At 41.4% G+C, this 16455-nt stretch overlaps 2 protein-coding genes across 3 annotated transcripts; both read right to left on the bottom strand.

Moving 5' to 3' along the window:
* Positions 1-6152: 6152 nt before the first annotated feature.
* On the bottom strand, positions 6153-11420 carry LOC135597361 (coatomer subunit epsilon-1). The gene is made up of 7 exons (XM_065090209.1): positions 11167-11420; positions 10989-11072; positions 9219-9370; positions 8315-8450; positions 8078-8233; positions 7861-7940; positions 6153-6469 (listed from the first exon to the last, which is right to left on the bottom strand). The coding sequence occupies exons 1-7, from the start codon at positions 11335-11337 to the stop codon at positions 6376-6378; spliced, it is 873 nt and encodes a 290-aa protein (XP_064946281.1). The 5' UTR covers positions 11338-11420; the 3' UTR covers positions 6153-6375.
* Positions 11421-12236: 816 nt separating this feature from the next.
* LOC135597355 (AT-hook motif nuclear-localized protein 22-like) lies at positions 12237-14155 on the bottom strand. 2 transcript variants are annotated; one of them, XM_065090193.1, is made up of 2 exons: positions 12745-14155; positions 12237-12544 (listed from the first exon to the last, which is right to left on the bottom strand). In XM_065090193.1, exon 1 carries the CDS (start codon positions 13691-13693, stop codon positions 12764-12766), a length of 930 nt encoding a protein of 309 aa, XP_064946265.1. In that variant the 5' UTR covers positions 13694-14155; the 3' UTR covers positions 12237-12544; positions 12745-12763. The 2 variants fall into 2 exon arrangements, with proteins under 2 accessions (XP_064946265.1, XP_064946273.1); XM_065090201.1 differs by having other exon boundaries at positions 12237-12541.
* Between the last annotated feature and the right edge of the window lie 2300 nt (positions 14156-16455).

Below are 16455 nucleotides of genomic sequence, written 5' to 3'. Positions count from 1 at the left end.
AGGTAGCTGCTAGTCATAGGTGCCCAATAAGCTAATCATATGAGTAATGACACGTGTGACTTAACACGTAGTCTTTTTGCTTATTATTATTATTTGACATTTTATCACTTTATATTGCTTGTTCCGAATATATATATATATATATATATATATATATATATATATATATATATATATATATATATATATATATATATATATATATATATATATAATGATGTCCATGGATATGTGCAATGAGAATAAGATCGTGATGAGATTACAACAATGAGACCAATTTACCTTTCAACATAGACCATAAATAATCCTGGTCATAGGTTACTCGAGAGGGATATCGAGATAACCGGATAGACTAGTGTGTTGTGTACCCATCTATATGATAGATGTAGCTAGTCTCATAGCTACTCGTGTGGGGACATAAGGAATACAGTGCAAGTGCTTATTGGAGAATAAGTTCACTAATTGATTCGCTCACAGAATATTAGATAGTTGAAGATGCCTTATTGTCATACAGTAATTTCATTGTCCTAGTGGTGTATCTAGTCCTTAGACTTAAGATACCAAGGATGTCATGTGTGAGTGCTCCACTCTTTGATACCGGACTTATAGGATTGGGTGTTTCAAGTCTAGCACAATCGATCATCGAGAGTGGCAGTCAACCTTACGATAGCTATTGGGTCGATAAAGGATCATCTGTTTTCAGTGTCATGAGAGAAATATCTCATGTGTTCTTGCTCAAGCAAATCCTGGCCAGGGTCATTCAGATTGAGAGAGAAAGAGTTCTCTAGGAAAATCCGATTAAAGCGAAACTCGAGTAGAAATCGTATGGGTCTGACAGCACCATGCCTAGTATATGATCTCTGAGATATTAGATGGATGAGGGACTATAAGTACATGGTAACTGAAGACAGACATGTCCAATATATTAAATTCTCTTGTATCGTCTCGGGACTATGACATAATAACATAGTATATCCACAGTCGATGAGTCTTATGAATTATTATAAAGATAATAATTCACCAAGACATAAGGAGTTCTGACAGGTATGACTCACAGCTAGCTCGATATTGGGTCTAGAGGGTCACACACATATGGTAGACGTTGCGATAAGTAGAGGTTCGGATATGAGATATTCGGCGGAGCCCTTATCTTATTAGATATTTAATAAGCTCCTGAATTATTGGATCCTATGGATGAGATCCAATAAGAGCTACTAAGAGATTATTGGATAGAGATCTACTAATCTAAGAGACTTGAGTAATTGGATGGAGATCTAATATCCAATATGGTAGGATCCATTAGGGTTAAGTTGACAAGGGACCTCTATAAATATAAGAGAATTAAAGACTCATAGGCTAGAGCTTCTTTTGGTTGTCATCTTCTCTTTTCCTCTCCCCTTCTCCTCCTCAAATAGTAGGCTTGGAGATTTGAGGAGAGTTATTGTAGCCTTGTTTTGTGGATTACCACTAGAGATAAGGGCGCTTGACCTTCTTCTTCTGCTCCTATAGATCTGTAGGGATTCAAGGATATACGATCTCTCTAGGTAAAACACTATCTCACATGTGGATTTAAGTTTCGTGAGTTTTTACACATAAATCTTTGCACGACGACGAACACATCTTTAGAAAATTTAGAGATTTTATTTTTATGTTCTTCCGCTGCGCATGTGATGTCGCCCCCTAGATTTCCCTATAGTAGCTCAGGTCGATCTTATTTTCTTCACCGAGGTGACCTTAAGTTTAGAACCAATAGTGGTCGCTCATGCTTACTTAAGACCATGGCATCAGCGGCTATATATTGGTTGGCTCTCTAAATGACCTCGAGTATAGCTATCAATGGCCTCTCAACCAATAACCAAAAAAGACGAGAGGGTCTAAGTCCCATCATGAAAGTTTAATCATAAGTGATAGATGAGCTTCTTGCATGCCTTAGATTTCGTTGGTGAACCAAGTGACAAAGTCGAAGAGTATTTCTTCCTCCCTTTACTTAAGTCTGAGCAATATTATCGCCGATGGCTTTAGGCATACATTCCTAAGAAAGTAGAGTTCAAACTTCTTTGTGAACTAAGCGAAGGAGTCGACCGAGAGTGGTTTCAAATGAGTGTACCACCCCCATGTCGGGCCTCTCAGCATCATTGGGAACATACAGCACATCAGAGCATCTGAGATATCATAGAGATACATTTGAGTGTCAAAATATGATAGTGTATTTAACTGAGTCGATATTGTCATCAAAGGCTTCTAACAATTAGAGGTAGAAGTTAGTCGAGATTGGTTTCTCTTGGATATTTTGAGTGAATATGGACCAACTCGAGATAAGATTAACCATATTCTCCCTATGGATTACTATAACTCACATTACATCTCGTCTAAGCGTTGATCCATTTACCTCGATTGGATCCTTATGGAGTCATCTATTGAATCTACTAATTAAGTCTCAGATTCGGGCGAAGTATATTAGTGGTGCGATAATGTGCTAAACTCCATTGTTGGGGAGCAAGGTGCTCCTTTAAATAGTAGTTCCATGGACCTCAAACAATCCTAAGATGTTGGCATAGTGTCGATCAAGAGGATTTTGATGAGTGTCGATGCTAGTGACATTTGAAGTGTCAGTTGAGATGGTAGCATCGCTTGTTGGGCTAGCTAAGGTAGAAGCAAAGTGATAGCTTGCAATATGCTTATGAGCATCTATGCTTAGTATGTGAGGTCTAAATACACCTTGGCAGGGATGAGCAAGTGACTTGAGTTCGTCCATAGGGGTGAGAGACCTAGGTCCCTCAAACACTCGAGCCAGTAATCCGAAATCCCCAAATATGTGTTCGAGTGGTTCAAAAGGAGTCCCCCTCTTTCTTTGTGTTAACAGTGAGCTTTTCTACTTAGTCGTAAAAAGCACGAAGGAAACTTACGATTATTTTTCTCCTCATAAATGACAAGAAGAAAGCTTGTTATTTTTCTTATAATTAATGATGAGAAAGAAACTTATGATTATTTTTTTTTAATCAGAATCTTTGTCTTATCCTCCCTATTAGGCACCATATGATACTGACGTGTTGAATAATTAACCACCAATATATCTCTTATCAATGATATTAATATTAGAAACATTTTAAGTATTATTATCTTCCTGTCATTATAGATGGAACAAAATTAGGTCAAGCAACTCTATCACCGTTTAGATCATTTAGAATTAGCCAGAAAGATAGAGAGTTAGGTTCCTTTTACTCGACCATTTTGGCGAACTAGGAGTCTTCTTATTAAACTATTATGACCAGAATAGATGCCCTTTTTGTTCAACATTGATGACTTAGGATCAAGTGCTTCCTTCCTCTTTGATGAAAAATTGATCGATCCACTATTTGTTAGGATCAAATCTCCCTAAAAGTCTATATATTATTTTTCTAATTGTATTTAAATCAAGAAAATAATAAAATAATATATTATTAGGGTTGATAAATTTTTTTAAAGGACTCCGATTACTCGAATATCTCAACGAATTTATGTATAAAAATAAATATTTGATAATTAGGTTTGTTCGTTATATAAGTAGAATATATATATATATATATGTTCTTCGTGACTGATACCTGATCAAATATTCTTTTCCTTTGATCTAAACCAAATCGACAAATAACAGCTATATGATGTGCCACTTTCCGCCCAGCACATCAATCTTCTTCTTCTTCTTCTTCACCCATCATTCTGTACTCGTACATGAAGCGTTGTTGTCTTCCAGTACTACAAGTCGGCATGTCATACGCTGACAGGGACGAAGGATGGGAGTTGAAGCTGTCGGCAGAAGAATCTAAACTAGATCTCGGTCCAAACACACAATTTTAGATGACTGGCGGGAAAAGGAAGGGAAATTTCCCCGCCAATTTGGAGAGAGAGAGGTGGGACGGAGGTGAGCAAATCAATGCCTCTCTCTGTCTCTCTTTTCTACGGGTTCCATGCAGATACGAGGAGACATGGAGGCCAATCCCCATCTCATTCAAATGGCCATCTTGTCTGGGTCTTCTTCTTGCTGCTTGCCTTTGGAGCAAACCACTGCAGGTGTAGTTGCTGTCACCACTTGCTTTTTTCTCTCCAAACTATTCGTATCATAATCAAAAAGCGAAGTGATTATAGAAAACCAAGTTCGAGTTCTTAACCCTCTTTCGTTGCTGATTGGAAATGTTTGCAATGTTGTCTCCACTTCACTTGACCATTTTACGAGAACTTGACTCCATAATTCAAGCCACCAAGTAGATAGATACTTTGACAACATATCCCATCACAATGTATACCAATTTGCTTCTCATCAACACATCAGTCACAGAATGCTAATCTTATCTACAGTCATGGACATTATTTGTCGAACTAACATCAGGAATGTGATTGTCCTAAAGGCGACAGTTTTTGATGAAACTCCATTTTATGATTACTAATTCTTTAAGGAAAAGAAGGTGAGAAGTGAGATGGAGGAGACCGAGTGACGTGTTTTGTGATGGCAACCTGCTATCGATCGTCATGGTGACAATTGTACAGTAATAGTTGTGATAGAATACGTGGGACATGGACGGAATCATAAAGGAGATCAGATGTATTTAAGACCGGCAATAATGGGTTCAGATAATGTGGTCTAAAATGACACAAACGAGGCAGCGAATATCTCAGAGCTAACTGAAGAAATAGAACTACTACAGTCGTTCGTACTGTACAATCAGGAACGTCTGCTCACTGTATCCTTGTCATCGAAAGAGGTTCCTGTTGTGGAATTTTGACTGTTCCCTTTCTTCTCTCCGATCGCCAAAGTTCGATTCCATCAGCAAAATGAACTTCTTTTCGTTGGCTTTGCATGCCGATGAAAAGGGGACCGTCCGTCTTGTTAGCATCAGTACTTGTTGGATTCCTTCGCGATGGGTCCATATTTTTTTTGCAGGTACAGGAGGACCCATGAAGTGAAAGACTGGTAACTCAAATAACACGACGCTATTAATGCTCGGACTCGAGTGTTATCCATCATTGTTCCGAGGTTCAGAGACATTCGTATTACGTGCAGGACGAGTGATAAATCGGCCTGCGTTAGCCTACAGTCTCACTCTGGCATCGTCTTCAACCCCTTGTCACGAGAGTTTCGTGGCTCGGACCCACGATGATGAAGATGAAACTGAAGTTGTTCTGAAGTCGACGTCGGGAACAGTAGTGATGCTGGATTGTTGGATGGCAGCGCTGGATTCGAGGGCCATGGCAACACGGTACCGAGTGTTGATGCCGAGTCTTGTCTTAGAAGCGAGTTCTTTGTTCTGAGAGATCTCCCGGCCCAGATCTCTGAACACACATGATGACTCTCCATGGCCTCGGTCATCGTGGGCCCATTACAACCGGACGATCGCTGTCCCCAACTTCAAAGATGGGGATCGATCGGCTCTCTACAGAAAACCAGCTTCTCGATGTGTAGATCGATTGGCTGCTATTTGTTTGCCAACCAGCTTCGGCTGGAGGCCACATTGCAGACGTGAAGGCGACTTCAAGAATGAGGGAGCGAGAGATGGTTGGAACAAACAGGAGGAGAAGACAGCCGGTTTGTAGTGGCTGTCTAGTATCTCTCTTCGAGTCCGGTCTTCCAAGTGATTCCCCGTCGTTAGATTTTCCAGATCTTTGCTTTAGGATCCGTGCATTACCATGTCGTTCGCAATTAAACCCTCCCCGATTTCCTGACTCGAACCCTAGCGATTCAAGTCGAAGTGACATTATTCCTTCATGGAATTCTCACCGAGTTCAAACCTGACTCGAGCACGAGTCAGAGGGTTAAGACTCATCATCATGTTAGATCTTTTTCGATATTCAATTCGAGTTTATGATAAGAACTAAAGCTCAACCTGATACCAGAGGATTGAGATAGGGATCTTTATTACAGATCTATCATACAGGTGCGATGCCACGTGATGCAGAGAAAATATTTTATAAAAATTAAAATTAAAAAAATAGTCACTATTCATTTGAAATTTGATGAAAAAATTATTTAATTTTTTTTAAAGCATAAATGAAAAAAAAAAAATGGAGCCAAGTTATCACCTTCGTATCAGATAAATTATTGTCCGAAGCGACATGCAAATGCTTAGGTATATTGTCCTGCATGAAGAACATGTTCGCTTGTGAAAAGAACTCTCACAGAAACAAAGGATGAATTTTCACAGTAATTATGCAACTATTTATGAACGTCAAGTCTAAGAAGGCATGACAATGCATATTCCAAAATACATGGTTCTACATGATAAAGATATTACTGGATACTCTTGTGAACCCTAGCAATACAATCACAAAACAAGATAATGAATGCTCGACGACAATAAAGCAGATACTACTGTTACTCCTCACAAACCTCCATCTGAGACCTCATGCAATGGATTGAAGAGCTCTATCAAAATTATCTTCAGCGGATGCCATACGAGCAACGAGAACATGGTCTGGATGTGACAACTTCAACTGACTGCAGAAGCGAGGGACAATAAAATAAGAAGTAATTAGAACTTGCATGACATCCAGATATCACGAATGCTCGGAAATTTGCTCTAAGAAAAATATAACAAGACACCATATGACTTCCAAATATTTAGCGAGTAGATTTAGCAATTTTCATCAAAACCTAGTTGGCTATTTGAAGTTTTTGATGCACACACACCGATGATAGGTGCCCAAATGCATCAAAACCATCAAAGATTCCGTCATCCTTCGTCAGAGAACAAGTTTCATTGGAAAAATAAAAACACTTGTACCAGGTGTTGGTATCATTAGATGAATTCAAGGCATCTCCAGTGCTCCTCACTTCATTTTAACCCTTTTTTTGTTTTTCTTGAATGCTTCATGGAAGATTAGCCGGAGGGGTTAACAACTTCAATAGCCTAGTTAAGACATTTCAGGAACAAAGACTATGCTTATTACAGCATGATCGATTGTCAGAAAAATGATGTCCAAGTTGAATTTGTGAGATTATTCCTAGAGTCAGAGACTACAGACGAGAAGTTTGAATTATTGAGATGGCATTGGTTAACCAGTATTTACTTCATAGTCAGCCGGATTCTCTCTTTAACACATGAATATTGTCCTTTTTCAATGCTTTATAACAATTTTTCATGATCTTTTGGGCTTTTTGATGAGCAAGACCAATAAATTACAATTTGAAATCAGTATAAATTCTGTTATATGAACAAAAAGTTACTAAGTTGTTTTTTTTTATTTTTTATTTTTAAATAACAAGTCAAAGAGTCAAAAGCTATAAGTTGGACTGTTGGAAGGACAAAGTAGAAAACTAGAAATAGTTCTTTTATATAACTTTCAGCATGACCATCCTATGAATTTGGCTTCCTTCAGAAATCCAGATCCCACACTATAATTTTCTAAAAATTCGAATCAACAAACTTTTCCGTTAACTCTGCTGTAGAGGGTTTGGCATGTCAGAAACATCAAGGAAAAAGTTGCCTCATCCTAGAGTAACGATTAACATAAGAAAGTCAAAAATGCAAGTATACTAAGACTATAATATTGTTAGCAACAGGCAAGAGATTATTACAGTACAATTAACATCATGCCATAAGGTATGCTTTTTTATTCAAAACTTGCAAGCTTTAATTCAATTTGATCATTTAAGATTGTGGTTAAAAATTTATGCAAACAATGTTTTGAATATATGTCACTTCACGACATAAGTAATAATTCTCTAACAAAGAGAAAGAGAGTGACCAAGAGAAAGTATTATCAAAATGCATGTTCCAGTTAACTAAACCGCTAGGCAAAGACTGTCCATTCAAAATGTCATTCAAGAGAGTTGCTTTGAGATGTCACCTAGGATTCGTTAATCTGAAAAGACTACCAGTTACTTACTTGAGATATCGTGATGATGGTTTGCCTAGGTGAAGACTGCACACAGCAAGGTTGGCCAGAGTTTCTGCATCCTTTGCATCCTGAAACCAGAATTCCATATTTTATTTTGTTTTTCTAGCAAATGCAATGAAACCCCATGCTGTTCTCTTTTACTAATTATTAAGAAAAAAAAGTAATGGATTAAATGAAACAAATTCAATAACTTCTTTTATCTTACTTTGTTCAGTGCTTCAAGCAACAAGGACTCAGCCTCATCAAAGCGACCCATGTGCATACAACAGACGGCCTTGCCATTCAAAATCATTCCAGTCATCTGATACTTTTCAGAGAAGTCTTGGAAAATAAGATATGCTTCCTGTATCTTGGAACCGCCCTGAATCACAACAGAATAATGATAAATAAAGCTAAACAACTCTGTTTTTTCTGCAATAATGCAGTTAGAAACAAGGTTTACCACTGCCAGATCCAACCATGCATTTGCAAGTTGCGTAAGTGTGTGGTCCTCATCAATCTGTTGCATGATCTTAAGCTGTTTCTCAGCATAGTCTGATCTGTGCATCTTAATGAATATCTGAACATTCAAAGCATGCCTGCAAAAAGCAGTTGACACCAAAGGTGCACAGCAAGTTATTCACAGCGTTAACAACAATCAAGAATTTCTTTTATTGCATTGCTAACTTTACTTTCTAGCACCTCGCCATTGATTAGGCAGATGCTGTCAATGTTGATTTTAAATAAATGAAGATGATTTTATATGATTCTCCTCTGATGCCACAAAAGCAACCTAATCTCCTGTTATCATTTAAACCTAAATTGAATGGAGTCTACAGTGAGTTCTAAAGTTCAATATTCTGCACAACATTCGAGTGTAAGTCAAATTGTAGAAAACACTCTATCGAGCATGTATGTGTAAGGTCACAAAATGCCCAAAACCAAACACAGGCCTGGTTAGATTTTAACTGAAAGAGATAAGTGAACTGAAAAATGATCTACATAGCAATACTAAATAACAGTCGAACTTTATAAAAATAATAAATATAGACTCAAAATGATAAATGATTTTGTAAGTTCTCATTAATGTGCTTTAAAATCATTTCTCATGATTTCAAATATATCATTGTCCAGCTAGTTAAATTTACAGCCAAGATTTGATCACCAAGGAAAATAGATAAACATAAAATACAAGCATTATCAATGGTACATCCGCATCCTTCATGATCTTAGCATGAAAAAAGTAAAGTTAATGTTCCTTTAAAAAGATCATAAACCACAAGTAGTAACAGAAAAAGAGTTTTATGAATCAAATATACAAGCTAACAACGCCTCTATTTCAGATGAGAAAGAAATTTGACACTTACAGTTCCATAGTTCCCCCAGAATTAGTATGCTTAAGTGCCTCATTGTAGTCTTGTTCATGCATGTATATGATCCCAGCAATCAGTCGAAGAACGGGATTGTTGCTTATTGCAGCATCACTTAACCACTCTTGGAGACTTGAAATAGCAGATTCCTTGGTCACCAAAAAATGTATAAGAGAAAATCCTATAAGTACATAATTGGTAAAACTATTATTAAGAGGTATACAAGACTTCAGCCTATTGTTAGAAGTCCCTAACACCCCAAAATACAATACATCTACGATGTAATAAATGGAAAATAACAAAAAAAGTCCTGCCTAACTAGCCATTTTACTAAGTCTATTCAAATATAAATTGTCATCAACTAAAAAAATTAAAGGTATATTTAATAGTGAGAAATAGCAACAAATGAAACTCAAGAATTTCGCTTGCTTCCATCAAGAATTTTTTGATGAGCAAAAAGAAAATTTTCCTCTCACTAAAAGTAAAGCATCACAGTGTTTTAAAGCTTATAAGTGACACAAATCTTCAAGGAGGATAATCATAAGAAACGACTCTCAAGTACCAAAATAAATAATCAGTGAACATCAAGTTATCTACATGTAAGGAAATGCAACAAAAGACTTCAGATGCCAGGAAGAAAAAAATACAAGAAATGATAAAGCGATTATCTGATGCCATGATCATGAGCTGAATGTGAATGCATCTAGTTTGATGCATGTTACTGGGATTGTCTTGAAAATTATATGTGTATATATATATGTATATACATATATATATATATAGACAGACACACACACACACACACACATAACTAAACTTTTATAGCTCCTAAACATTGAGTAATAAATAGAACTCATAGATTAACTAGACAACCAAATTTTCCCCAAATTTTGGCAATTTAATCGGCAACAAATACTTGCCAGCCTGAGAGAATTGATATGAGATTGCAGGAGAGATCAATCACTTAAAGATAAACTTGTTAAATTTGGCACCTCTGTTTTCTTTCTTCATATGCATTGAGTTGTTCACATTCTCATAACAACAAGATAAAAGCACCAGTCAGTTACTCATCCCATCCTATGGGATATGAAAGTGTTCTCTTAATTACTAACAAGTATGCTGCCCATCTAACTTTTGAAGACATAAAAACCTGAGGAACCTAACTATTTAACATCTTCTAAGTGAACTAAATCTCTAGTGACACCAGATGCTTGCAAAGTTCAACATCCCACAAAGTACTCCTGGCACCATTTCTGGGTAATACATACATAAAAGGGCAAAGAGACTAAATTCATATCTGCAACAACAGACCTTGCCATTTTACTTTGAGCATTGGAGTGCTATAAGGTAAATTGGAATTCACCCATCAAAATTGTGTTTTATCAACTAAAATCTGATAATTTTGTTGTTGGCTTCAATTATTTTGTTTAAGTGTTCATACATTTTCTATGATTAGTAAGACAAAAGGATAGGTTACAATTTGTTGCATACAAACTGGGAAAACTTTTTAGATATTCCAGAGGTATATTGTGCAAAGCCTGGCAACAGAACGGTAGATGATAACTTTTCTTTACAATTAATACTACATTTCTGAAAGGTTAATTACAAAACAATCCAACACGGATTTGAATGGTATCAACGAGATCTAAACACTTGCACCAAAGGCTCCAGAATCCAGATCTAAAGAAACATCAACTTATCCGAACCTAACCTAATTCCACGCAAGATCTGAAAAGCACAAAGAGAGTGGAGAAAAAAGTATTAAACCTTGTCGCCGGAGAGGTATAGGGCGAGCAATTTGACGGCCTGGAGGGCAGTAGGAGCCGACGAATCGATCTCACTGACGACAAGCTGAAGGCAAACCGGAGACCCAATCAGAGATCGAGATCTTTGGATCAAGAAGAAGAGATCCAGTGGCGGAGGAGGAGGATAACAAGAGGGTAACCTGGTAGGAGCCAAGGGCGATGTAGGAGCGGTGGACGAGGACATCGCGCTCGAGGGCGTCGTCGGCGGGGAGGTTGGGGATGTCGCTGCTGTTGATGGCGGCCTGATAGGCGCCCAAGTAGAAACTGTTGCGGAGGCCGAAGAGAAGGTCGGGGGTGGTCGCCGCCGCCATCACCGCGGCTTCGTGGTCGTTTCGCCAATCGAGATCCGGAGCACGGAAAAGGAAGCGGCGCTTTGTTCTCGCTTCAGCTTCGTCTCTTGTTATTTATGCACGAACAGAAAAAATATATATATCGTGGTTTTCTGCTTCAGGTGTAATCTGGGCCGTCCATTATGATGTAACGGGCCAGTTTTATTTAAAGCTGGCCCGACCGTTTTCTGATTCCGGCTTGGCCCAAAGATCCAATTCGGATCAACTCTTCTTTTATTGTTTCATGTAATTATTCGATAATAAAAGATACGTCATGATATTGCAAATTTTGTTAAGACCACAAAAAAGATCGATCATATGATGATAAAAAATTAGAAGCAATACTTTATGACTTTTAAAATATAAAAATATTGATAATTTTGACAATATCTGCCACTAAAACGTCACAAAGAGAAAAGACAAACCTCATAGTGAATCTCGACATGCATGTATTTATTTGTTGTATGAGAAAAATCAAAAGGGTTGAAAAAACACTTGAACTCATCCCCACCATTGGCAACATACAGTTTATCACAGACATCAACACATGGCTTCCTTCCTTCCGTTCACCAAATTCACATTGATCGAGGCTTCGTGTTGGGGAGAATGGCAGTGGAACTATTAGATTAACAATAAGTTTCTCTCTCCTCCTCCTCCTCCTCCTCCTTCTCCCTGCAGGTGCTGCTGAGCTATGAGCAGCTCAAGGAGTTTAACGCCTGCGCTTTGTCCATGTTTGTCGCCTCTTCATGAAGCTATTTGCCTCGGCAAGAGCTATTTCAGAACAATGCACGTGTCGGACAGTCCACCTACTACTCTTCTAACTTCAAACAACAGCACAAGGCAACGAAGAAAGTTGTAAGATTACTGATAGTTCTGCAGACTCGAAGATACTAATCTCTCTCCAAAAGAAAGCACTGTTATATTAGCAGCTCTAAGCAGAAGCTGATATTGGTGTACAATACAAGACTTCAAATGGGAGAAAGAGTGCAAGCACAATTAGACTTCAGATTTCCTCCTCTCTTTCCTCCTTGAGCGGAATAAGGAGGCAATGGTGGAATCCAATTAACAGTCAGCGGCAAATATGCAAAAGCATGTACTCCATTCTCGTCATCGTCCATGGCTTATACCCGTAAGCTCTTTCTACCACCGAAGTCGAGACTCCAAGAAATCTTAGTTTTGTACAACGCTGCTACGAATCAGAAGAGAGACGAGTCATCTTATGCGAAACTAAAGTAACAAAAACAAAGAAAGCAAACAACAGGAGTTGAACTTGAGAAAGAAGAAAGCATGAAGAAAGCCTGGATCCTCCATGGTGATACTAAAGACGGCCTCAGGATTAGCTGATCCTGCAGGCTTTCCCTCGGATGGTGGGGAAGAAGCAAAACTAACTAGTGCGTTATCGCTGGGATCAGTAGGGCGTGCGTCCTCCTCCGCCGGTGGCCCAGCCGTAAGCCTCGGCTGGCAATTGTACATTGTTTAGCAGGTTCGGCGGCAGGCCATGGAGAAGTGGATTGTTGGGGTCAAGTAACTGCTGCTGCGGTGGGGGCGACTGCCCTACCAGTCCGGGCGACCCAAGACCGCCTTGCTGAGCTTGTAGAGGCTCCTCCTCGTCCAGTGGCAGCCTCTCGTAGGCTGCGTTTCCGAAGGATGCTGCCATTATAATCACCGGGCTTGATGCTATTAGTGCCCCTACGACGCTCCCACCCACGATCTGGCCCTGCCCGCCGGCCAAGTAGATTGTCAGGCCGGTGGCCGCGGGTGGGGCGGGCGGCGGAAGGAAGGATCCGGAGAGGGAGAGGATCTCGAACCGTCCGTGGAGAGTGACGACTGCACTGGGGGAGGCCGGCTGGCGCAGGGTGACGTTGACGACGGTGCCACTCCCGCTAAGGATACAGACGCCGCGGTGCCTGCGGCAGGCGAAGGTGGCGATACTCTCAACGATATCGCACCCACCAGCGATCTCCATCACGTGGGACCTCAGCACGTTGGCGCTTTCCCTGGTGATGATGATTGGTGGCTTCGGCTTGTTCTTGGACCCGGCGGGGCGGCCGCGCGGCCGGCGCATGATCTCCCCGTCCCCTCCTCCAGCGGACGTCGTCGGCACCAGCTCCTTGGACTCGCCGCCGTTGGAATTGTTGTTCCCATCATCGTTACTGTCGTCGTGGTCGCGCTTCCTGCTGCCATGAATACCGGTGCTGCCGTTGTGCTCTTCTTCGATCTTAGGCGGCATCGGGTGCTGCTGTTGCTGAAGGTGTTGGTAGTGGTGGAGGGGGTGGAAGTCCGGGCTGTGGAAAAGAGGAGGGAGATGGCCATGTGTGGAGGCTGTAATTCGATCCATGAATTCCTTAAATCCTATTCCTTCCTTCTTCTTCTTCTCTTCTGCGTAAACAGAACACAAACTAGCGTGCAGCCTCAGGAAATGGAACAGTGCAGACGAAGCTAAGAGGAGATATTTATGAACCAAAGATCGAGAAGGGTGACAATTTGATGAAGAGAGAAAGAAAAATATGAGTTAAAGGGAAAAGGAAGGCAGCGATCTGTCTCTCCTTTCTTTGCTTTTCTAATCTCTCTCTCTCTCTCTCTCTCTCTCTCTCTCTCTCTCTCTCTAGGAACCAAAAGCTGCTGAACTGGAAGTGCAAAAGAGCCCCATGACGGATCAATTCTCTTGGGGAGTACTTGTTTGGTAACCTGGTGGTGTGATGATGAGGGAGGGGGGTAGGGGGTTTTCAGGGAGGAGGAAGGAGGGAAGTGGGTGTGGGAATTGTTTTAAGGGAGCGGTGGTTTAGGGTTAGGGCAAGTCAAAGGGAGAGAGAGAGAGAGAGAGAGAGAGAGAGATATGATGCTGGAGTTTGGTCTCCACGGGAACGGTGAATGAGCGTAGGCGGTGGGTGGGGCCCACCCCCTTCCCGTTATATTATTTTTGTACTCTCCTTTTGTCTTCCTCTCCCGACCCCGGCACCCCCCCCACCACCCGCGTTCTCAGACTGGCCTTCCATCCCACTTCTCATTCTCTCCTCCTACCCTTCTCCCGATTCGTCATCTCTTCATCCGTTCTTCTCCTCACTCTTCGCCTCCTTCCCTTTCTCTCTCGTTTTCCCAGTCTTTTTTCCCTTACTCTCTTCTCCTTCCAAGTCTGCTTCTCTCTGATTTCTCTTAGTCAATGGTCGTTCATTCCACAACTAATCGGCCATGCTTTACAAAAGCTGTGCTTTAGAGTTATCCATTAAATTACAGTACTCACTCATCCAGTGGACCATACCCAACGCATTCGATCAATCCTCACCAATCACGACCCACCGATGAAGGTGATGATAACACTCATTGGTTGGGTTGTGTAGTCCTCGCTCGTTGTGGTCCACCGGATCCGAGACGAGTGATTACCACCTCGATTTGGACTTTGGGAAGCCAGCGTGATTCCCACGTTACGGAATCGATCACATACATCACGACGGTGTAGGAGCCGCAATACTTTACGCATTCCCCTACCTGGGAGCTGCATGCAACCCACCGTGTGGGGTCAGGAACGACTCCTATCACGAGGGAGGTACGTCGTATGGGTAAAAAGATATGGCGGTATTTGGAGGTGAGACAACTCAGGGGGGATGCATGTGGATCTCTCTCCGTCTTCCATGTTGAAAATTTCTCGCGAGGTCAGAGGCTGTCGCCGCGAGAGCGGGGGAGGGGAGACGGAGGGGGCGGCACGAATCTCGACGGGGCCCATCCGCCGCGGGGCCCGCTGGCCGCGCCGCTTCATGCCCGTCCATCCGAGATGGAACTCGCAGTCTTCGGCGTTTGACCAGCGAGCGGGCCCCGTCCCGCCCACGGCCGACGTGACGTCCCTATCACGGCCACAGAGGACGGGGTAGAAGCCCGGTCCACATCGTTCCCCTGTCTCCGCCGCGCCACCGAACACTCGAAAGACCGCCTCCTTGTCTAATCACGCAGTGGGCCCCGCATCGTCCGTGCTCGGTGGCTCGGTCGAGACACGCGAACCCACGCACTCCACACACCTTAACCCCGCCATCGGGGAACGAGACCGCACGACCATTACCAACCTTGTCGAGGCAGCAGTAGATGAGGGTGACAGTGCGGAGCCAACTGCATTGGACGGCCGCTGACCCACGGCGTCAGTGGCGTTCACGCCCGCCGAGACGCCCGTGCGCTCCATCTTCCCATCGTCAGATTCGATTCCAATACCGAGAGTTCCCTCGTCCCCCGCATGGACAAGTGAAGGAGTCCTTGTTCCGCGGCGTCTTGACTCGGAGAGCTCCCTCGGGTACAGATGATGACGGCCATTTATAGGATGGAGACGAGAGCGATTGGAGGTACGCTGTTTCTTCGTAGGAAAACGCTTTAGGGGCGTGGCCTAGGGATTTGCGTGCATGGACTGAGTGGCTCAAGGATGATACGAGGGGACGGATGAAATATATACAGGGGTTGATGTTGACCAACAACTGTCAACCATTTTGTCATATGTGAAAGGAGAGGACAGTGAAGAATGGAGTGGAACAAATCGATGTGTTGCCATATTGCCTGAGTGAAGTTAGTATTACTCGCACTCTTCTTCTCTTCCTGAGATTGAAAGATCTACGTTTGCAAACAGCTCTCTTTCTCTCTCTCATGCACACACACAGTTTTAAGACACAAGTGTACGCAGAGAGACAAGGCAAGAGGGTTTAAACAGGTATTGTACGTACCAAAGACCAAAAAAAGAACCTAATCATGATTGGCCTAATCATTAATAGTTCATACTGCATGCCTCAAATATGCTATCCTTAAACAAATACGACCTCTTTCTTAGTTTGTCTCTTGGTTTCAATCGCTTTAACTATTTGCCTGAAAGTTTGTGGCATCATTTCTTTGCCAAGTTAGTCACACATGTTCAATAAAATAAAATAATGGCACATCAAGATGTCTATTAGGCTGACAAAAGAATGTCTACTGGATATTGTAGTTGAAAGAGAGTCCAAGACGGTAATCTCTTTATCCATTTTTTAATAAAAGAATGTTTTGAGCTTGTCTTCATGAAGTTTGATTATAAAATAGTGGATTTTGTGGCATATGTATTAAAAAAATTATTAAGAAAAATAAATCATGATC

This window comes from Musa acuminata, chromosome BXJ1-2 (genome assembly GCF_036884655.1).
Source record: "Musa acuminata AAA Group cultivar baxijiao chromosome BXJ1-2, Cavendish_Baxijiao_AAA, whole genome shotgun sequence".
Lineage (NCBI taxonomy): Eukaryota > Viridiplantae > Streptophyta > Magnoliopsida > Zingiberales > Musaceae > Musa > Musa acuminata.
This window is presented reverse-complemented; position numbering and strand designations above follow the sequence as displayed.